Here is a 16,810-nt window from a genome sequence, read left to right as displayed (position 1 = left end):
AAGCATCTCTAAATACTTGATAGTCAAAATCCTAATGTGAACTTGTCTCATCTCTCAAGTCTGTGAGCCCCCTGATCTCTCTCCATCTCCACATACAAACATTTCAGCTGCATGCAGTAACAGTAAGGCCAATACATGATCTTGTTCCTTCATTTTTAATGAATCTGGTATCATTTTTATTTTCTTCTACAGGACTTTGAATTAAGATTTATTAAAATCAAATCAGCAAAAGTTCAGTTAAGTGCTACTACCTCACCACTGGCAAATGCTAACAGCTTCCCAGAAGGGGGTCATAAATTACAATGATTAAAAACCATCAAGAAGGGTCAGAGACATGGCTTAGCACTTAAGGTGCTTGCCTACAAAGCCAAAGGACCCAGGTTTGATTCCCCAGGATCCACGTAAAGCCAGATGCACAAGGTGATGCATGCACCTGGAATATTTTTGCAGTGGCTAGAGGCCCAGGAATGCCCATTCTCTCCCTCATTCTCTCCTGCTAGCTAGCTAGCTCATTCTCCCCTCTCTCTCTTTCTTTCTCTCTAATAAATAAACATAAAAATATTTTTAAAAAACCATCAAGTAGTCAGTTGGATCACATAGCTGAGTTTGCCTTAGATCTCAAACTCTAGGACAGCAATGGCATTTAAAATGTTTCTAAGAACATACTTTAAAAAACTTTTCAGGGCTGGGGCAATAGCTCAACTGGTGAAGTGCTTGCTGTTCAAGTACAAGGGTCTGAGTTCAGTTCACCAGCACCCCCATAGTGTGGCAGTGTGCACTGTAACCCCAGTGCTGGGGAGACAGAGATAGGTCAGATTCCCTGGAACTTGCTAGCCAGCTAGGATAGCTGCATTGGTGAGCTCTGGGTTCTAGGAGAAACTCTGTCTCAATAACGAAAGTGGAGTGACTAAGACACCTGGCATCAACCTCTGGCCTCCACATGTATGCACAAACATATGCAAACACATACATAAATACCCATGTACATGCACATGTGCACCGGATATGCACTGGATACAAACATGCATATTCACATACCACATACAAGCAGATACATATAAAGCTTTTTTCTACTTCAAATTATACCAATGTAATTTCCACATATTGACCTTTAACTTCCAATTTAACAATTTCCAAGTTCTACCTTGCAGAATAAATATAATAATTAAAGAATATGTATTTTATTGCAAGATACCATTACACATTATGGTTAACAGTAGCATCAATCGAAAACTTACAGAAAAGGAAAGGAGGGAAGGAAAGTGGGAGAGAAGGGGAAAGGAAAAGAAAAGCTATTACACTTAGGAAATAACTGAAAAAAAAACCCACGTTCGTTGTTTCTGATTTTCTCTATGAGGGTAAAACCATGACAGTATGGAATAGACAATTCAGAGGAAAAAAGGAAAAAGAAATAACTGGAAGCCTGTAATCCCAGAAGTTAGAGGAGACCTAGGCAGGAGGATCACTCAAGGTTAGCATGAGCTACAGAGTGACACCCTATCAATACATTAACTAATTAATTACCTGGGGGATTATACACCTAACAACAGTGTTTATTAGAATAGCACTTAGAACTGCTAGACATTAGGAATGTCAAATCTAAATATTCATTGCCTAGATGAAGTATTTGAAGTCAGGTTTCTGTCCCATCAGATGTGGGTGTACTTCTAAACAATTTAGGTCTTAGTATAGACAAAGACCAACTACTGAGACAAGAAGCAAGAATAGACAAAGTTCAATGATAATCTACCATTTAAAATTCTTTCAAGAGAAAATCAAATGATGGAAAGTCTTTGGCATGCTCAAACCAAGGTTCGTGCCATATGTTAGCACTGATCTGATCCCAAGATTTTTTATTCAAGGAAGCTGCTTTCTGGTACATATGTGAAAGGCAGCTGGCTCTCCTACATCTAGTTATGCTAATCAAGTGGCTTAGCCATACAGTTTCAAAACACAAAACATATCTTAATGACACACACAAGGTTCAACTTAAAACATATTTTCACATTCTTTAGTAATGGTCAGTATTCTAAACAATTCAGCACTGAAGATTTGTCTGTGCATGGCTTGTTTTCATGAGCTAAATGCCTGCTTGCTCTGGATAACTCCTGAGAGGCTGTCAAGCAGTTGTATATGGCAATGGCAAGAACACGGGTAGCAAGAGTTCCAGAAGCAACTCAGATGGTGGAGGCGGCCACCATCCAAACCCAGGAAGAGCCACTCTGCAACAACACACGTGATCACCAGTCAATCAAGGAACCAGATGGCTTCTACAATAGCAATTCTTCCTTTTGTCTGGAAATAGGGTATATTAAGAGATGGAAAGAAAAAATGGGACCACTGGTTTGAAGACATTAGAGATACAGCGATATATATATTGGTATCTACAGATAGGCTATTAAAGTCACCTTCCTAAAGCTGTCAATTATTGTATTCTAACTACCCAGACAATCCTAAAACCAGACTTCTTTTATTTCAATCAGAGAAGGTCCATGTGAGAAAGATTCATACTAAAGCATATTTCAGCGCCTAAGAAGTGTGGCCACTTCTTAGGCAGATGACACAGTGTGATGGTGTTACTTACCCTAACAATCTGCCGAGTGCTCGTAATGAAGGCTTTCCTTATACTCAATTCACTTGCATCGAGGTTGAATTTTCTAGGATTTGCTTCAACTATGCGTGGGCCAAAAAGTCAAGGTAAAGCAATTTCATCAAAATCCTAGCAACATCTCATGTAGCAACAAGAGCTAGCCCAGATTTTCCGAAACAACAGTCATCTTGACACTGAACCTTCCCACACTCTCTTTGCCCAAAGCTTTGTAAAGATCCCTTTGCCCCAAGACAGAGATGACCATGTGTGAGGGAACATGTCTGTCTTTCCAGCACTGAGGAGGCGGTGGCAAGAGGATTCTGAGTTCCAGAGGGGTCACTGTAAATCTGTGGTGACCAAGATTTTCTGATGCCTACTGCCTACACTTGTGTCTATCAATGTTTATGTCTGGTTACTTTTTCCATAGCAGCTTTTTTTTTTTTTTAAGCAAAAAACAATGTTTTTTGTTTTTTTTTTTTCTGAGACAGGATCTCATGAAGTATCCCAAGCTTGCCAGGAACTCACTATGTAGCTCAGGCTAGCCTCAACTTGCAGCATTCTTCCTGCTTTAGTCTTCCAAGTGGTGGGATAAGGGAATTTTTTTTACAAGGCTTTTCAATTGCCATTCCAAACACTTTTTCTCGTGCTAAGATGCAGCCCTTCCTTCTTAATCTGAGGAAATCAAGCCTTCTTCAGGGAAGCTGTCATGGATCCCTTTATCTTCCAGCTTGACCCAACCACCTTTTTTAGGTCAGACAGTAGAAAAACTGTATTCTCTCTCTCAGGTTGCACTAATGCATTTGTATTATTTGTTCTCCTAAACCCCACGAGGCTAAGAGGCACACTCTTTCATTTCTTCTAATCTCAATAACCAAGAAGCTGTCTAGAACATACTACCCTCAAAAAATATTTGCTGAATGAATGATGAATGCAAAAACTTCTGTCCTCCTATCTCACAGTTTATCTGTCTGCTTCAAGACAGTCTTACTATGCAGACTAGGCGATCCTGAAACTTGTTAATTCTCCTGACTCAGATTCCCAAGTGCTAGGAGTAGAGGTGTGCACTACTACAGCTGACCCTCACTCATTGTAAAAAAAACTTTTCCTTCCTCCCCCTCTTTTTAACATTTATTATTTATATGATTTTTTAAAGTTAATTTCTTGGCTAGTGTACAAAGAAATGGGCTTCACTGTAACACTTTCATACATGTGTGTCATTACACTTTGTTCTTATTTGCCCCTGCCTTTTATGTCCCCTCTCTTACACTTGATCGCCTGATACCTGTTTCAAGGGAGATGGTTAGCTACACAAAACTGCTTTTGATCTTGTCCCCTCATATACTTTATTTTAGGGAATACATTTCCTTTTAATAATTTAAAGATATCCATGGTCCCTAGGACAGAATGTCAATGCTCTACATATCAAATGCATATGAACCTATGTGAACCAGGGAGTGACTCCTGAAGAAACTGGTTTCCTTGATGTGTTAATCTCACACAAACAACAAACTGAAGCCGACATGCAACCATTGTCCCTACCCTGTAAATTTTGGTTAGATGGATTTTGCACTTGAAAAATAAAAGCCACATAATTCAGTTTCAACAGATCTGGAGTTCAACTGTTCAGTGGACTTTTTTCCCACATCAATTATACAAATTAGTGTAACAGATATGCTTTTACTAAATACAGTTTCATGGCAGAAGATAACTCTTCAATGAGCAGAGGCATTTTTTTGTCTGTTTGTTTTGATTTGTTTTTTAAGGTAGGGTTTCACTCTAGTCCAAGCTGACCTAGAATTCACTATGTAGTCTCGGGGTGGCCTCGAACTCATGATGATCCTCCTACCTCTGCCTCGTGAGTGCTGGGATAAAAGGCGTGTGCCACCACACCTGGCAGCAGTGGCATTTTAACATTACTTCTTAAATAGGAAGAAGAGTCTACAAAAAGATTTTCTTTTGATCTTTAATTAGCAATGTGAAACACTGGTCAATATATACTTCTATGTAATGACTACAAAGGGTTTTTGTGTGTTTTTGGTGTGTTTTGCAGTGCCAGAACCCAGGTCCTTGCATGTTACGTTAGGCAAGTGCTACGCTAGCTATTGACATCCCCAGCCAACTGGTAATACCTCCACAGAGGCTAACTGTGTGCCAGGCACTGTTCTCTTTCCACGTGTACCTCTCGTGGCAATCTTATAAACTAGCACTGTTGTTATCTTAACCTTCAACTGAGGAGGAAACTCAATCAGAGAGGTTTACTAATGTGGCCAAAGCCTCACAGTCCCTGGCTGTGATATTATAACAAATATGTATCTGATTCCTGTCTGGGGTTTCTGGTTCTTAGCAACTGAGATCTTGGAATCTATATAGTAACTTATAAGGGTCATTCTTTTTTTTTTTTAAACATTTTATTTTTATTTATTGGACAGAGAAAGAGGGAGAGAGAGAATGGGTATGCCAGGGCCTCTAGCTACTGCAATTGAACTCCAGACGCATGCAACCCCTTGTACATCCGGCTAACACGGCTCCTGGGGAATTGAACCTGTGTCCTTTGGCTTTGCAGACAAACACCTTAACCACTAAGCCATCCCTCCAGCCCATAAGGGTCATTCTTTATGCTAATGAGATGACTAATGGGTAGAGAAGCTCCTATATAACTTCAGGATGGAAGGTGGTCACTGAGTAAACGAATCTTATGATCAAAGGAGCTATCAGCCCCATCTCCTCCTACCTCTGGTCACCAATGGCCAATGAACTAATCAATCATCCTCAAATGATAAGGCTTCCAGAGCCTCAAATGGGCAGGGTTCAGCTGAACATAAGGAGATTTATGGAGGGCGATGCTCCCAAAACAGCAGAGAAGCTCCTTGGTCTTTACCCATGTCTCACTCTGTGCATTTCTTACATTGGTACACTCTGTAATATCCTTTGTAACAATTGGGAAACATAGTATGTAAAGTGGGGGCAGTCTTGAGATCTGAATGCGCTGGGTAGACAATGTCAGAAATGACTTGAATTGCAGTACTCTTAGCTGGTGTCTGCTGGAGAGCTGTGTGGCATGGAGGGAAATTCTTACACATGAGTGGTGTCAGAAATATCTTACTGAGTAAAAAAAATTATTTTTGCCTTTACAATGGTGTTGACAGAACCAGAACTTGACTCAAGGGTGCAAAGTGACCACCAGTGCCTTACACAGCCTCTTCATGCAGGGCCTGTCCTGCACATAGGGCTATTCTAGCTCACTGAAAGTGACTCTGAATGTGTCACAGTAAAATATGGATCAACTGACTATAAAAGCAAATGTCTCGGGGGCTAGAGAGATGGCTTAGGGGTTAAGCACTTGCCTGTGAAGCCTAAGGACCCTGGTTCGAGGCTCTATTACCCAGGACCCACGTAAGCCAGATGCACAAGGTAGCACATGCATCTGGATTTCGTTTGCAATGGCTGGATGCCCTAGTATGCCCATCCTCTCTCTCTGTCTGCCTCTTTCTCTTCCTGTCTCTTTGTCACTCTCAAGTAAATTAATAAAAATAAAAATTTTTAAAAAAGGCAAATGTCTCTCATATGTGCTAGAGACATCTGGATAAATAAACCTTGTCCACTTGTCTGTGTATCCCTGTGGTAGTTTAAATAGATGACCCCCCCCAATAGATTCAGGAGTTTTATTAAAGCTTCTTAGATCTCCAGCCTGTCTGGAGGGAGGAGGTGTCACTGTGCATGGACCCTAGAGTCCTGCCCTAAGGTGCGTTTGGGGAATTCCAGCCTAAAATATACAAAGTGCTAGAGCTTTGTCATAAGTTCCTAAAGTGTGCCTGCATGTGCTGGTGTTAGTGGCTTTTGATTTTTCTCTGCTTGGTCCTGTTATAGGGGGCCAGCTTCTTATGCCATTATGGAACTTCAGATCTCTCTTCAGTAAGTCCTTTCCTCCATATCTGTGCCTGGCTTGGAAGTTCATCCCAGCGACACAAGGCTGACTACTACAGCCTCAAACCCTGATGTGCCACAGACACCACAGAGAAGGATATTGATGGTTTCATCGAGGTCCTCCAGATCCCACTCTATGCTACGGAGGTTGTTCCTCAGCTCGTTGGTGGTCCAGTCGATTTCTTCCCTTGTTGCTGTGGAGGGGTCCTGGAGGAGCTCTGTCCATCTCTGAAACAATCCCTGGGCAGTGTTGACTGCTTTCTGTACCTCTCTGTAGGACAGGGAAAGGGAACAGAGAAGTCCCAAATAAGTGCACAATTACTACCATATATCATCCTCACAACTGCCTCTCCCATTGAACAAAACTCCCATGGACAAATGCCAAAATTCAAATACACAGATTGAGAATTATGTTCTCAGCAAATGTAGAACAAAATAGCCATTATTTAAGCAACTATAACATCAAATTTGAGGACAAATAAATTTTTTCTAAACAGACTATATTCAGAATTAATATAAACAAGCAATACTACAAACTATAAATTAAAAAACCCTTAGCACTTCCATTGCTGTAACTTGGTACACTAGTAATTTGTTTTTTATTTGGGTAAGAAAGTCCTAGCAATCCTTTCTTTTCTTGAGTAGAAAGGGTAGAGCAGTGTTCCTCTTCTACAGCTTGTGTTTTATGTTAATACTGTAATCTGAGCGCTTTTCCCCCATACGCGCAGTAGGTGTGGGGTGGTGTATGCACGTGTATGCTAACGTGACACCTAGTAGTACATACACTTGCCTGCACCCTGCACCGACTGGAAAGCAACATTTGGTGTCCCCTCCATCACTCACCCAGCTGTTTTTCCTTGTGATGGAGTCTTCTACTGTTAATCTGAGACATTTTAAAGTCCAAAATCTCACTAGAAGGTTTCTAGGCATTATTAACTTTAATATATATCTGTTTTCCTGGGTTGAGCAATGCTGTATAACACATTAGTATTTTTCTTTTTAAAGCAACGGACATGGCTAATAAGTACTATGATCTAGAATGCTTTCAGACTAGGTGTAGCTACAAGGTTCTAGGAATATTACCCCTTGGTAATGGGCCTATATCCACCACTTGAATGTTATAGGCTGACACTGCTAACACCTCATAAAACACTATGTAGAAAAGCCTCAGAGTAATTTCTGAATCATATGACCTCTCATGTACAGAGATAAAATTCCACTGCTCCCAAACTAAGAAACCTGTTTTGATCTTTTCATAATTTCTTAACCAATCTTTTCTGAACAAATAGCCCAGAGATATGTTTGAGCAAGAATCTGAATGAATCCTAACCTCTCTGACATTTCCAGTACCTGGAGGAAAAAGCACTATCAAAAGGAAGAAAAACTATCATACATTGATCTGGTTCTAAAGAATAGTGACATGGGCTAAAAGGCCACAAAAAGAGAATTTATCTACCGGGCTTTGCTAAATCAATCAGGGAGCTATGTAGCCAGCCACAACCCTGACAAGAATGTCCACTTCTAGTTTATGGGAGAGGCAGTCCCCTTATGCCAGCCTTTGGATTACGCTAATGAGAACTTTTAGATAAAGAGGGAAGAGTACATGAGGTGTAAGTCCACTGTATTTGGTCTTTTAAATGTATTTTTATTTATGTATGTATTTGTTTGGGGGGGGGGAGGGAGGGAGGGAGAGAATGGGCACACCAGGACCTCTATTCAGTGCTAAAGTACTCCAAACATGTGTGCCACCTTGTGTATCTGTGTTAGGTGGGTACTGGGGAATTGAACCTGGGTCCTCAGGCTTTGCAGACAAGCGCCTTAACCGCTAAGCCATCTCTCCAGCCTGTATTTAGTCTTTATATGGCTTTCTGGTCTATTTGGTGAGAAAAGCAGTACAAATCTATCAGTGCAAACTACTTAGCTTATTTTTAAGTGTTTAGTTTCATCTATGATAATGAAAGCATCCAAGCTTTTGTAAAGATAGCTCATTTTGAAGGTAAAAATCTCTCAATTCTGTCAAGTAAGCACAATTTTTTTTTAAGAACAAGAAGCTTCAACACAGTGAGGGCATGCTGTATTCTCTACCACTAGTAACAAGATGACACAGGAATTACACCCTTATGAACTCTGTAAACTTGTTTGGTTTCAGAACTCCTCTGCATTCTTCAAAATCACGAAAGACATCAAAGAACTTCTTTGCTACGTACTTTTTACCACAACAAAACTTCAGGTACACTTATGACATTTACCAGCAGCTAAGGGGCTAGCGAGATGGTTCAGTGGGTAAAAACATTTCCATTATGAGCATGTGGGCCTAAGACCAACTGAGTTTGATTTTCCAACACCCATATAAACAGCTGGGTTTGGCCATACATGTCTATAGGCCCAGGCCAGTAGGGAGCAGATACCACGGATTCACTGGGGCTCACACAACTCCCAAAGCTACAGGATCACTGAGATTTTGTCTCAAGAAAATGCACTGAGGAGCAATAGACTCAGGTCATTAGGCTTTGCAAACAAATGCCTTAAGTGCTGAGCCATTAGTCCCAGGTTGACCTGGAATAGTCTCAAACTCACAGGTGGCCTCAAACTCACAGCAACCTTTCTATCTCAGCCTCTCAAGTGTTGGAATTAAAAGCATGTACCATACCCAGCTTCATTTTTTTAATTTTAATTTATTTATTTGCAAGCAGAGAGGGGGAAAGGGAGGGAGGTTAGGAGGGAAGGGAAGGGAAAAAAGAGGAGGAGAGAGGAGGGGAGAGGAGAGAAGACAGAGAGAATGAGCATGCCAGGGTTTTCAGGCGCTGCAAACTTCAGACGCATGTACCACTTTGTGTATCTAGTTTCACATGGGCACTGGGGAATTAAACCCAGGTAGTTAGGCTTTGCAGGCAAGTGCCTTAACCACTGAACAATCTCTCCATCTCCCTTAAAATATATATTTAAAACTCTCGAAACCAACAAGACAACAAAGCTTTTAAAAAAAATAGGTAAAATTGGGGTTGGAGATGTAGCTCAGTGAGTACATTGCCTGCCTAGCATGCAGAAAGCCTAGAATTTGATTCCTAGCACTATATAAATTAGGTATGATAGTACATACCTGTAATCCCAGTACTTGGGAGGTGGAGACAGGGAGATAGAAATTCGAACTACAAGGGGAGTTCAATGCCAATCTGAGCTACATGAAACCCTATCTCAAAAAGAAAAAAAAGCCAGGCATGGTGGCACACGCCTTTAATCCCAGCATTAGGAAGACAGAGGCAGGTGGATTGCTGTGAGTTCAAGGCCACCCTGAGACTACACAGTGAATTCCAGGTCAGCCTGGGCTAGAAAGTAAGACCCTACCTCAAAATAACAAACAAACAAACAAACAACAACAACAACAACAACAAAAAAAACAAACCCTGAAGATAGGCATGGCGGTACACGCCTTTAATCCCAGCACTCAAGAGGTAGAGGTAGGAGGACTGCCATAAGCTCAAGGCCAGTCTGAGACTACACAGTGAATTCCAGGTCAGCCTGGGCTAGAGCAAGACCCTACCTCGAAAAAATAAAAAATAAAAAATAAAAAATAAAAAAAATAAAATAGGGGCTAAGAAAATGACTCAGTTGATAAAAACTTGAGTTCAGATCTCCAGTATCCACCTAAAGTCAGGTGTGGTGGCAATCCTGCATCCCAGAGCTGGGAAGCCGAGACAAGGGATTCCTTAGGCTTACTTACTATTTAGCTAGTCTAGCCAAAGTAAGCTCTAGGTTCAGTGAGCTACTGTCTCAAAATATGAGGTGGAGAGCCATCTGAGAAACACATTACCAACCTCTGGCCTCTGCCTGCATATCAATGCACATGCACCTGCACATACACATGCTTCCACACACATACATTTATGCACTCCACACACACACATATGCACAGGCAAAAATAAACAAGGTAAAATATTTGAATAGTCACTTCCAAGACAAACAAGGACTTGAAAAGTTGTCCAATACATCACTCATTAGGAAAATAAAAACTAAATTCTCAATGAGGTATCACTACATACTTAGAATGGCTTGAAAAAACCTGTAAACGCAGAGCTGGGTATGAAGATGAGAGAGGAATAGCTTGCCTAGCATGCACATGGCTCTGTGTCCCATCCCCAAAACTGTTTCTACATTTACCACATAACCCAACAATTTCCTTCCTGGGTAACATGTTCACACAACAATCTGCAAACTACTCTAGTACCTTTATTTATAATAGCCAATACTTGAAAACAAGACAGATGTCCTTCAACTAATGAATGGATAGGCAGTGGTATGCCTGTGTAATGAAATACTATCCAGCAATAAAGACATGCTGATAAATGCAATATGCACGAACCTGAAATGCACTGTATGTAAAAGAAGCGAGACTCTGCAGGCCACATGATCACACTGACAGAACACTACTACAGAGAGAGAACATGTCAGTGGTGCCAGCATGGCCTGAGGTAGGGGTAGCATGGGTCAGAAAAGACACGGAGAAACTTTTAGGGATGATGAGTCTGTCCTATATCTTAACTGTGGAGGCAGCAATTACACACCTGTGAAGTTATCTGACGATGCACAAGCACACACTAAAAGAGGTGAATTTTACTGTACGTAAATATTAAATAAAAATGAAGAAAAGTATATTATCTCAAGGGTCAAGACTTTAGAAAATTAATAATTCTTACCATTTCTGAAGGATATCTGTGAGAGAATATGACTTTCCCTTTCACTGTGAGTCCAAAGCAGTGAAGGATGTAACTACTATGAGTAAGGCATGCCACCACTGACTTATTGCTAAGACACAAGTTTTCTCCACCAGAGCTTTTACGTCTCAGCGCAAATGTGAACATGGCAAAAAGGGAAAAAACTGCCAGAGCAGCATCCTGAAGAGTTCTGAGCTATCTGTGGCTGGAGCTCAGGACCCCAGATCACACTTTCAGAACTGCATGGTCTTATGACACTTGACACGGCAGCTGGGAGAGGGCGTGTGCAGGGGTGGATGGATTCTAGTGGCACTGAGTGTGAAATCAAGGTGTCCTTAAGTTGCAAGGACGACAGCATGTCCCAAAGAAGCAGGAATTAGAAAAATGTTACAAAGCCATCTCAGCATGGCACTCAACACCCTACCACACTGACCAGCGACTTGATTCATTCCACTGTAAAGCTCGTAGTTTTTTAAAAAACATTTTTAAAGTTTATTTGTTACAATGAGAGGTGGGGGGGGGGGGATGAATAGGAGTGCCAGGGTCTCTAGCCACTGCAAGCAAACTCAAGACGCCATGTACCATCATGTACATCTGGCTTATGTGTGTTCTGGGGAGTCGAACCTGGGTCCTTAGGTTTTGTAGGCAAGCGCCTTAACCACTAAGCCATCACTAAGCCCTAGCTCTTAGTTTTAAATAGCTTTCATTTTTAGTCTTTCTGTTGTACCACAAACATAAGAAAGACAAAACTAAGCCGGGCATGGTGGCACATGCCTTTAATCGCAGCACTCCAGAAGCAGAGGTAGAATGATCAGTGTGTGTTTGAGGCCAGCCTGAGACTCCATAGTGAATTCCAGCTCAGCCTGGGCTACAGCGAAACCCTACCTTGAGAAACAAAACAAAACTAAAGAGAAAGACAAAACTATCATCATTTTCCATGTCTAAGGCAGATGTTTTAAGAGATCACAAAGACAGGCACTGCCAGTAGTGGCTCAGACCTGAAAGCAAAGCCAGGACCTCCAGTGTATTCAGGAACCCTATCTATATATACAGGAGCGAAGAGACCTTTCAAAGCATAAGCCAGCTCCCAACCTCCTTCCAGAAACATTTTGGCTGAGCACTAGACTGAAAACAAAGCCAACAGGTAGTAAGAAAACAACACTGGTCACAAACAACTATTTTGGTGGTAGGAGTAGGGTTTTCTGAAACAGCATTTCACTATGTAGCCCAGGCTGGCTTCAAACTTAAAAGATCCTCCTGCTTTACCCTCTGAGGGTAGAGATCATGGGGCTGGGCTGGAAAGATGGCTTACTGGTTAAGTGCTTGCCTGTGAAGCCTAAGGACCCCGGTTGGAGGCTCGATTCCCCAGGACCCATGTTAGCTAGATGCACAAGGGGGCGCACACGTCTGGAGTTCGTTTGCAGTGGCTGGAGGCCCTGGCATGCCCGTTCTCTCTCTCTCTCTCCCTATCTGCCTCTTTCTCTGTCACTCTCAAATAAATAAATAAAAATGAACAAAAAAAAAAAAAAGAGATCATGGGGCTATGTGATCATGCCTGGCTGTAAGCTTTCACAAACTCTAGTTAGAGCTTCGTAGAGAACATAGGGTCAACAGTCACAAGTATGCCCAATACTGTACACCACCAGCCAGTACACACTGCTTTCTCAAGAAAGGTGAAGAGGGGCTAGAGAGATGGCTTAGCAGTTAAGGAGCTTGCCTGCAAAGCCTAAGGATATAGATTTGATTTCCCAGTACCCATGTAAGCCAGATGTACAAGGTGGCACATGCATCTGGAGTTTGTCTGTCCAACCCAGCCAGCCCACATAAGCACATTTACTGAGTGAGCAGCTGATGACAGCTTGGGCCATGGCCTAATGGGCCACAGATCTGTCTGTGGTCTCATGGTCTTCACAAAGGTTGAAATATCACGATAGTATCCCTTTAGATTTTATCTGGACAGTCCGGCTTGACCATTTTCAGGCTTTTCCTTCATCTATGCAATGAGAGTGATTAATGTCCAATGATCAGAATGTTTGGGAGCTCAGATATACCTTGAACTCGGGGAGCTCAGCAAGCAAGCTTCTTGGTAAATAATAATGTGCTCATAGAAAGCTTTGAAACCCTGAATGGCATCTCATCAAAGGCTTGCTAGTTCCCTCTCTATGAATTGTAGGCCTAGCTTTTGATACAGAGAAGGTTTGATCAAGCCCGTGATGGAGAGATGACCATCTCCATGAGTCAAGCAGGCTCTCTGCTGTGTCAGTTTCATCATACAGCACTTCACAGGCAACAAGAATCACCATATTAGTAATTCTTGGGATGAGGCTTCCTCCCTTGCTGTCCACCAAACAGCCTGTCAAAATCATGGGACTGCCATGTTCTTGTGGACTGAACATCACATGGCAGTCCACCGCAATGCTCATAAGACCACCTGAAATACAGGGTTTCTTTCCTAGTAAAAATGGAGACAGTGCACATCTTTGAAGAATTTATCTTTTCAGGGGGGTGGGCAGGGGAGTAAGTTATCCAAACTTTCAAAACCAGATTCTTCCATTCCTTTCAAGTGGACAGCTGATGTCACAGGCTAACCTTTTGAAACTAGCTCACCATGGACCCACAGTCATTGATTATAAGCCTTTTTCCATACAACTTTCTAAGCTATTCCACTCCAGTGAAGGGTTCACTATCCAAGCCAACCTAACTCAAAAGGACCCAGTGGTAATATTTATTTCCAGATATTAAAAAAAAATAAAACTTTCTTACTTGCTATCTAAATCATTATTTATTTATTTGACAGCCACAGACAGAGAGGGAAAGAGGCAGAGAGAGAGAAAGAGAGAGAGAGAAAGGGCTCATCTCCAGCCACTGCAAACCAACTCCAGACACATGCGCCACCTTGTGCATCTGGCTTACGAAGGTCCTGGGGAATAGAGCCTCAAACTGGGATCCTTAGGCTTCACAGGCAAGCGCTTAACTACTAAGCCATCTCTCTAGCCCCCCCCTTTTCTTTTCTTTTTTAAGTCATTTGGCTTGTTTAACTTGCTATCTCAGCAGCCATGCCGAGTATAAAAGAGGAAGGAGGAGTATCTTAGTGACTAGAAGTGCCATGGTCTAGACATGTTGCAGTGGGTCCTGGAGGGCTCGGGCGTGCTGGTGTCCTCAGTGTGGCAGTGTGGAGGTGTTGCAAGCATTAAGCGGCAGGACCTAGTGGGAGATGATTAGGTCACTGGGGCGATGGAGGTAGTTCTTGTGGATCCCAGTTAGCACCTATAGGAGTTGATTATATATATATGTATATATGTATATAGAGAGCCTGACCCCTCCCTGATCTCTGGCTTCCTGTCTCCATGGGATCACCCTCTTTCATAAATAATAGTGTCATGGTGTGACCTAGCAGGTACCAATCTTGAGCTTTCAGCCTCCAAATATGTGAGCTAAGTAAATCTCTGTTTTTTTTTTAAGGTACCCAGCCTCACTTATTACATTTGAGCAACAGAAAACCAGTCATCCAGGGAGCTTTGATTCCTAGTACCAGTCATTCAGTTGTGCCCATACAGCGCATGACACAGTTGCAACTTCAGTCAGCCTGTCATGGTGCTTTTCTCTGACCACACTGATAAAACTCTCAATTGCCATCTATTCTAGTTACTGTGGTTACATAACAATTACTCCCAAACTTGGAGTAAAACAACCATTTATTATGTTCACGGAGTCTGTGGGTGAGCCATCGGACATGGCAGAGATGACCCATCCTTGCTCCACAGTGTCTGCAAGAGCCGAGGCTCCTCTGGAGCTTCTCTTGATCATCACATCTCTCAGCAGGTTGGTTCAGTGAGGCTGGACTTCAAACCTGCAAGCTCGGGCCTCTCAGCACCTCAGAAAGATACAGGCGGAAACCGCACTGCTTGTCTTTTACCAAGGCTTCAGCAGGCACACGGTCACTTCCGCTTCATTGTCTGTCAAGGCAGTTACAAAGGTCTGCCCAGGTTTACGGCAAGGGAGCATGGACCGCCAGATTGTGAGAAGAATGCTGCTTCACGATTTAAGAGAAGCAAATAGGACAGTATTGGTCCCACTGGTGCTGTCATCTCTGGAAAAAATACAACCTGCTACACAAGTGAATGGGCCAGCACACATCCTGCAGGTCTCTTGACAAAGGGACCCCCGTCAACAATAGACAAGAGGCTAGTAAAGGCAGATAATGGTGAAAGCTGAAAGGCCCACCCAGACTGCAAACCTCTGTAGTCACTCACTACCCCCACCTCCCACGCTGCCAAAGCTGGCCCTGCCCCCACAAACCTCATTCCATTGCCAACACCTTGGAAAAAAGAGGAGCTCTGTTTTAGTGCTGGACTCCCACAATGTTATCATTTGTATTTAAGGGGAAACCACATACACTCTTCACTTGACCATACTGCCACTCCAAATTCAGCCATACATTATCTCTTGTAATTATTCTTGTTGAAAAAGTCTGTAATTACCTACAGCTATCTATAATTTCTGACCATAACCCATTGCTGTTACTTACTTTAAATTTTAAAAAAAATTGGGGGGGGGTTATTTTTAGCTATTTGAGAGTGACAGACAGACAGAGAGAGAGGCAGAGAGAAAGAGACAGAATGGGTGCATCTGGCCTCCAGCCACTGCAAACAAACTCCAGATGCATGTGCCTTGTGCAACTGGCTTATGTGGGTATTAGGGAATCGAGCCTCAAACAGGGATCCTTAGGCTTCACAGGCAAGTGCTTACCCATTAAGCCATTTCTCCAGCCCTATTTTTAATTCTTTTGTTTATTTTTATTTATTTAATTTTTTATATAATTTGAGACAGAGACAGAAAGAGAGTGAGTGAGTGAAGTGAGTAAGTAGGGGTGTGCCAGAGCCTTCTGCTACTGCAAACCAACTCCACATACATGTGGCACTTTCTGTAGTGGTCTTATGTAGGTATTAGGGAATCACACTCGGACCATCAGGCTTTAAGCAAGACCCTTTAACAGCTGAGCTATTTCTCCAGCCCTGTTAGTTACTTTTGAGTCACAGTGACCCAAGTATTTGAGAGAACAACTTAAAGAAAGGTTTAGCTGGGTGTGTTGGCACATGCCTTTAATCCTAGCATTTGGGAGGCTGAGGCCAGCCTGAGACTAATTCCAGGTCAACCTGGGCTAGAGCAAGACCCTACCTCAAAAAACCAAAAAATTAACAATAAAACATAAAAAGGGAGCTGTACATGGTGGCGCATGCCTTTAATCCCAGCACTTGGGTGGCAGAGGGAGGAGGATCACCGTACATTTAAGACCACCCTGAGACTACAAAGTAAAATCCAGGTCAGCCTGGACTACCGTAAAACCCTACCTTGAAAAGAAAATATAAAATTTACAAAAGGTTTATTTTGGCTCATGGTTTCAGGAGGCTCAGTTCATGGTCTCTTGGACCTGGGCAACTAGGAAGAACATCATGTCAGTAGGAGCAGAGAAGGAAGCAAGACAGGACGAGGCAAGGGATGGGCTCTCCTCAGGGGCCCATGCCCTAGTGACCTACTTCCTCTAGTTAGCTCCTTTCTCCTAAAGTTTCCACAACCTCCCAAA

General features: G+C 42.4%; 1 protein-coding gene across 1 annotated transcript in view; it reads right to left on the bottom strand.

Annotated features, from left to right (window-relative positions):
• Nucleotides 1-16,810, bottom strand: part of Stx6 (syntaxin 6) — a 64,313-nt gene that overhangs the window by 36,731 nt on the left and 10,772 nt on the right. Inside the window, exons 2-3 of the mRNA XM_004658736.2 lie at nt 6,616-6,785; nt 2,585-2,679 (exon numbers count right to left, since the gene is read on the bottom strand). Of these exons, the coding sequence (XP_004658793.1) occupies nt 2,585-2,679; nt 6,616-6,785 (265 nt within the window). The remainder of the gene's footprint in view (nt 1-2,584; nt 2,680-6,615; nt 6,786-16,810) is intronic.

The sequence above is a fragment of the Jaculus jaculus genome, chromosome 1 (genome assembly GCF_020740685.1).
Source record: "Jaculus jaculus isolate mJacJac1 chromosome 1, mJacJac1.mat.Y.cur, whole genome shotgun sequence".
In the NCBI taxonomy this organism is placed as follows: Eukaryota; Metazoa; Chordata; class Mammalia; order Rodentia; family Dipodidae; genus Jaculus; species Jaculus jaculus.
This window is presented reverse-complemented; position numbering and strand designations above follow the sequence as displayed.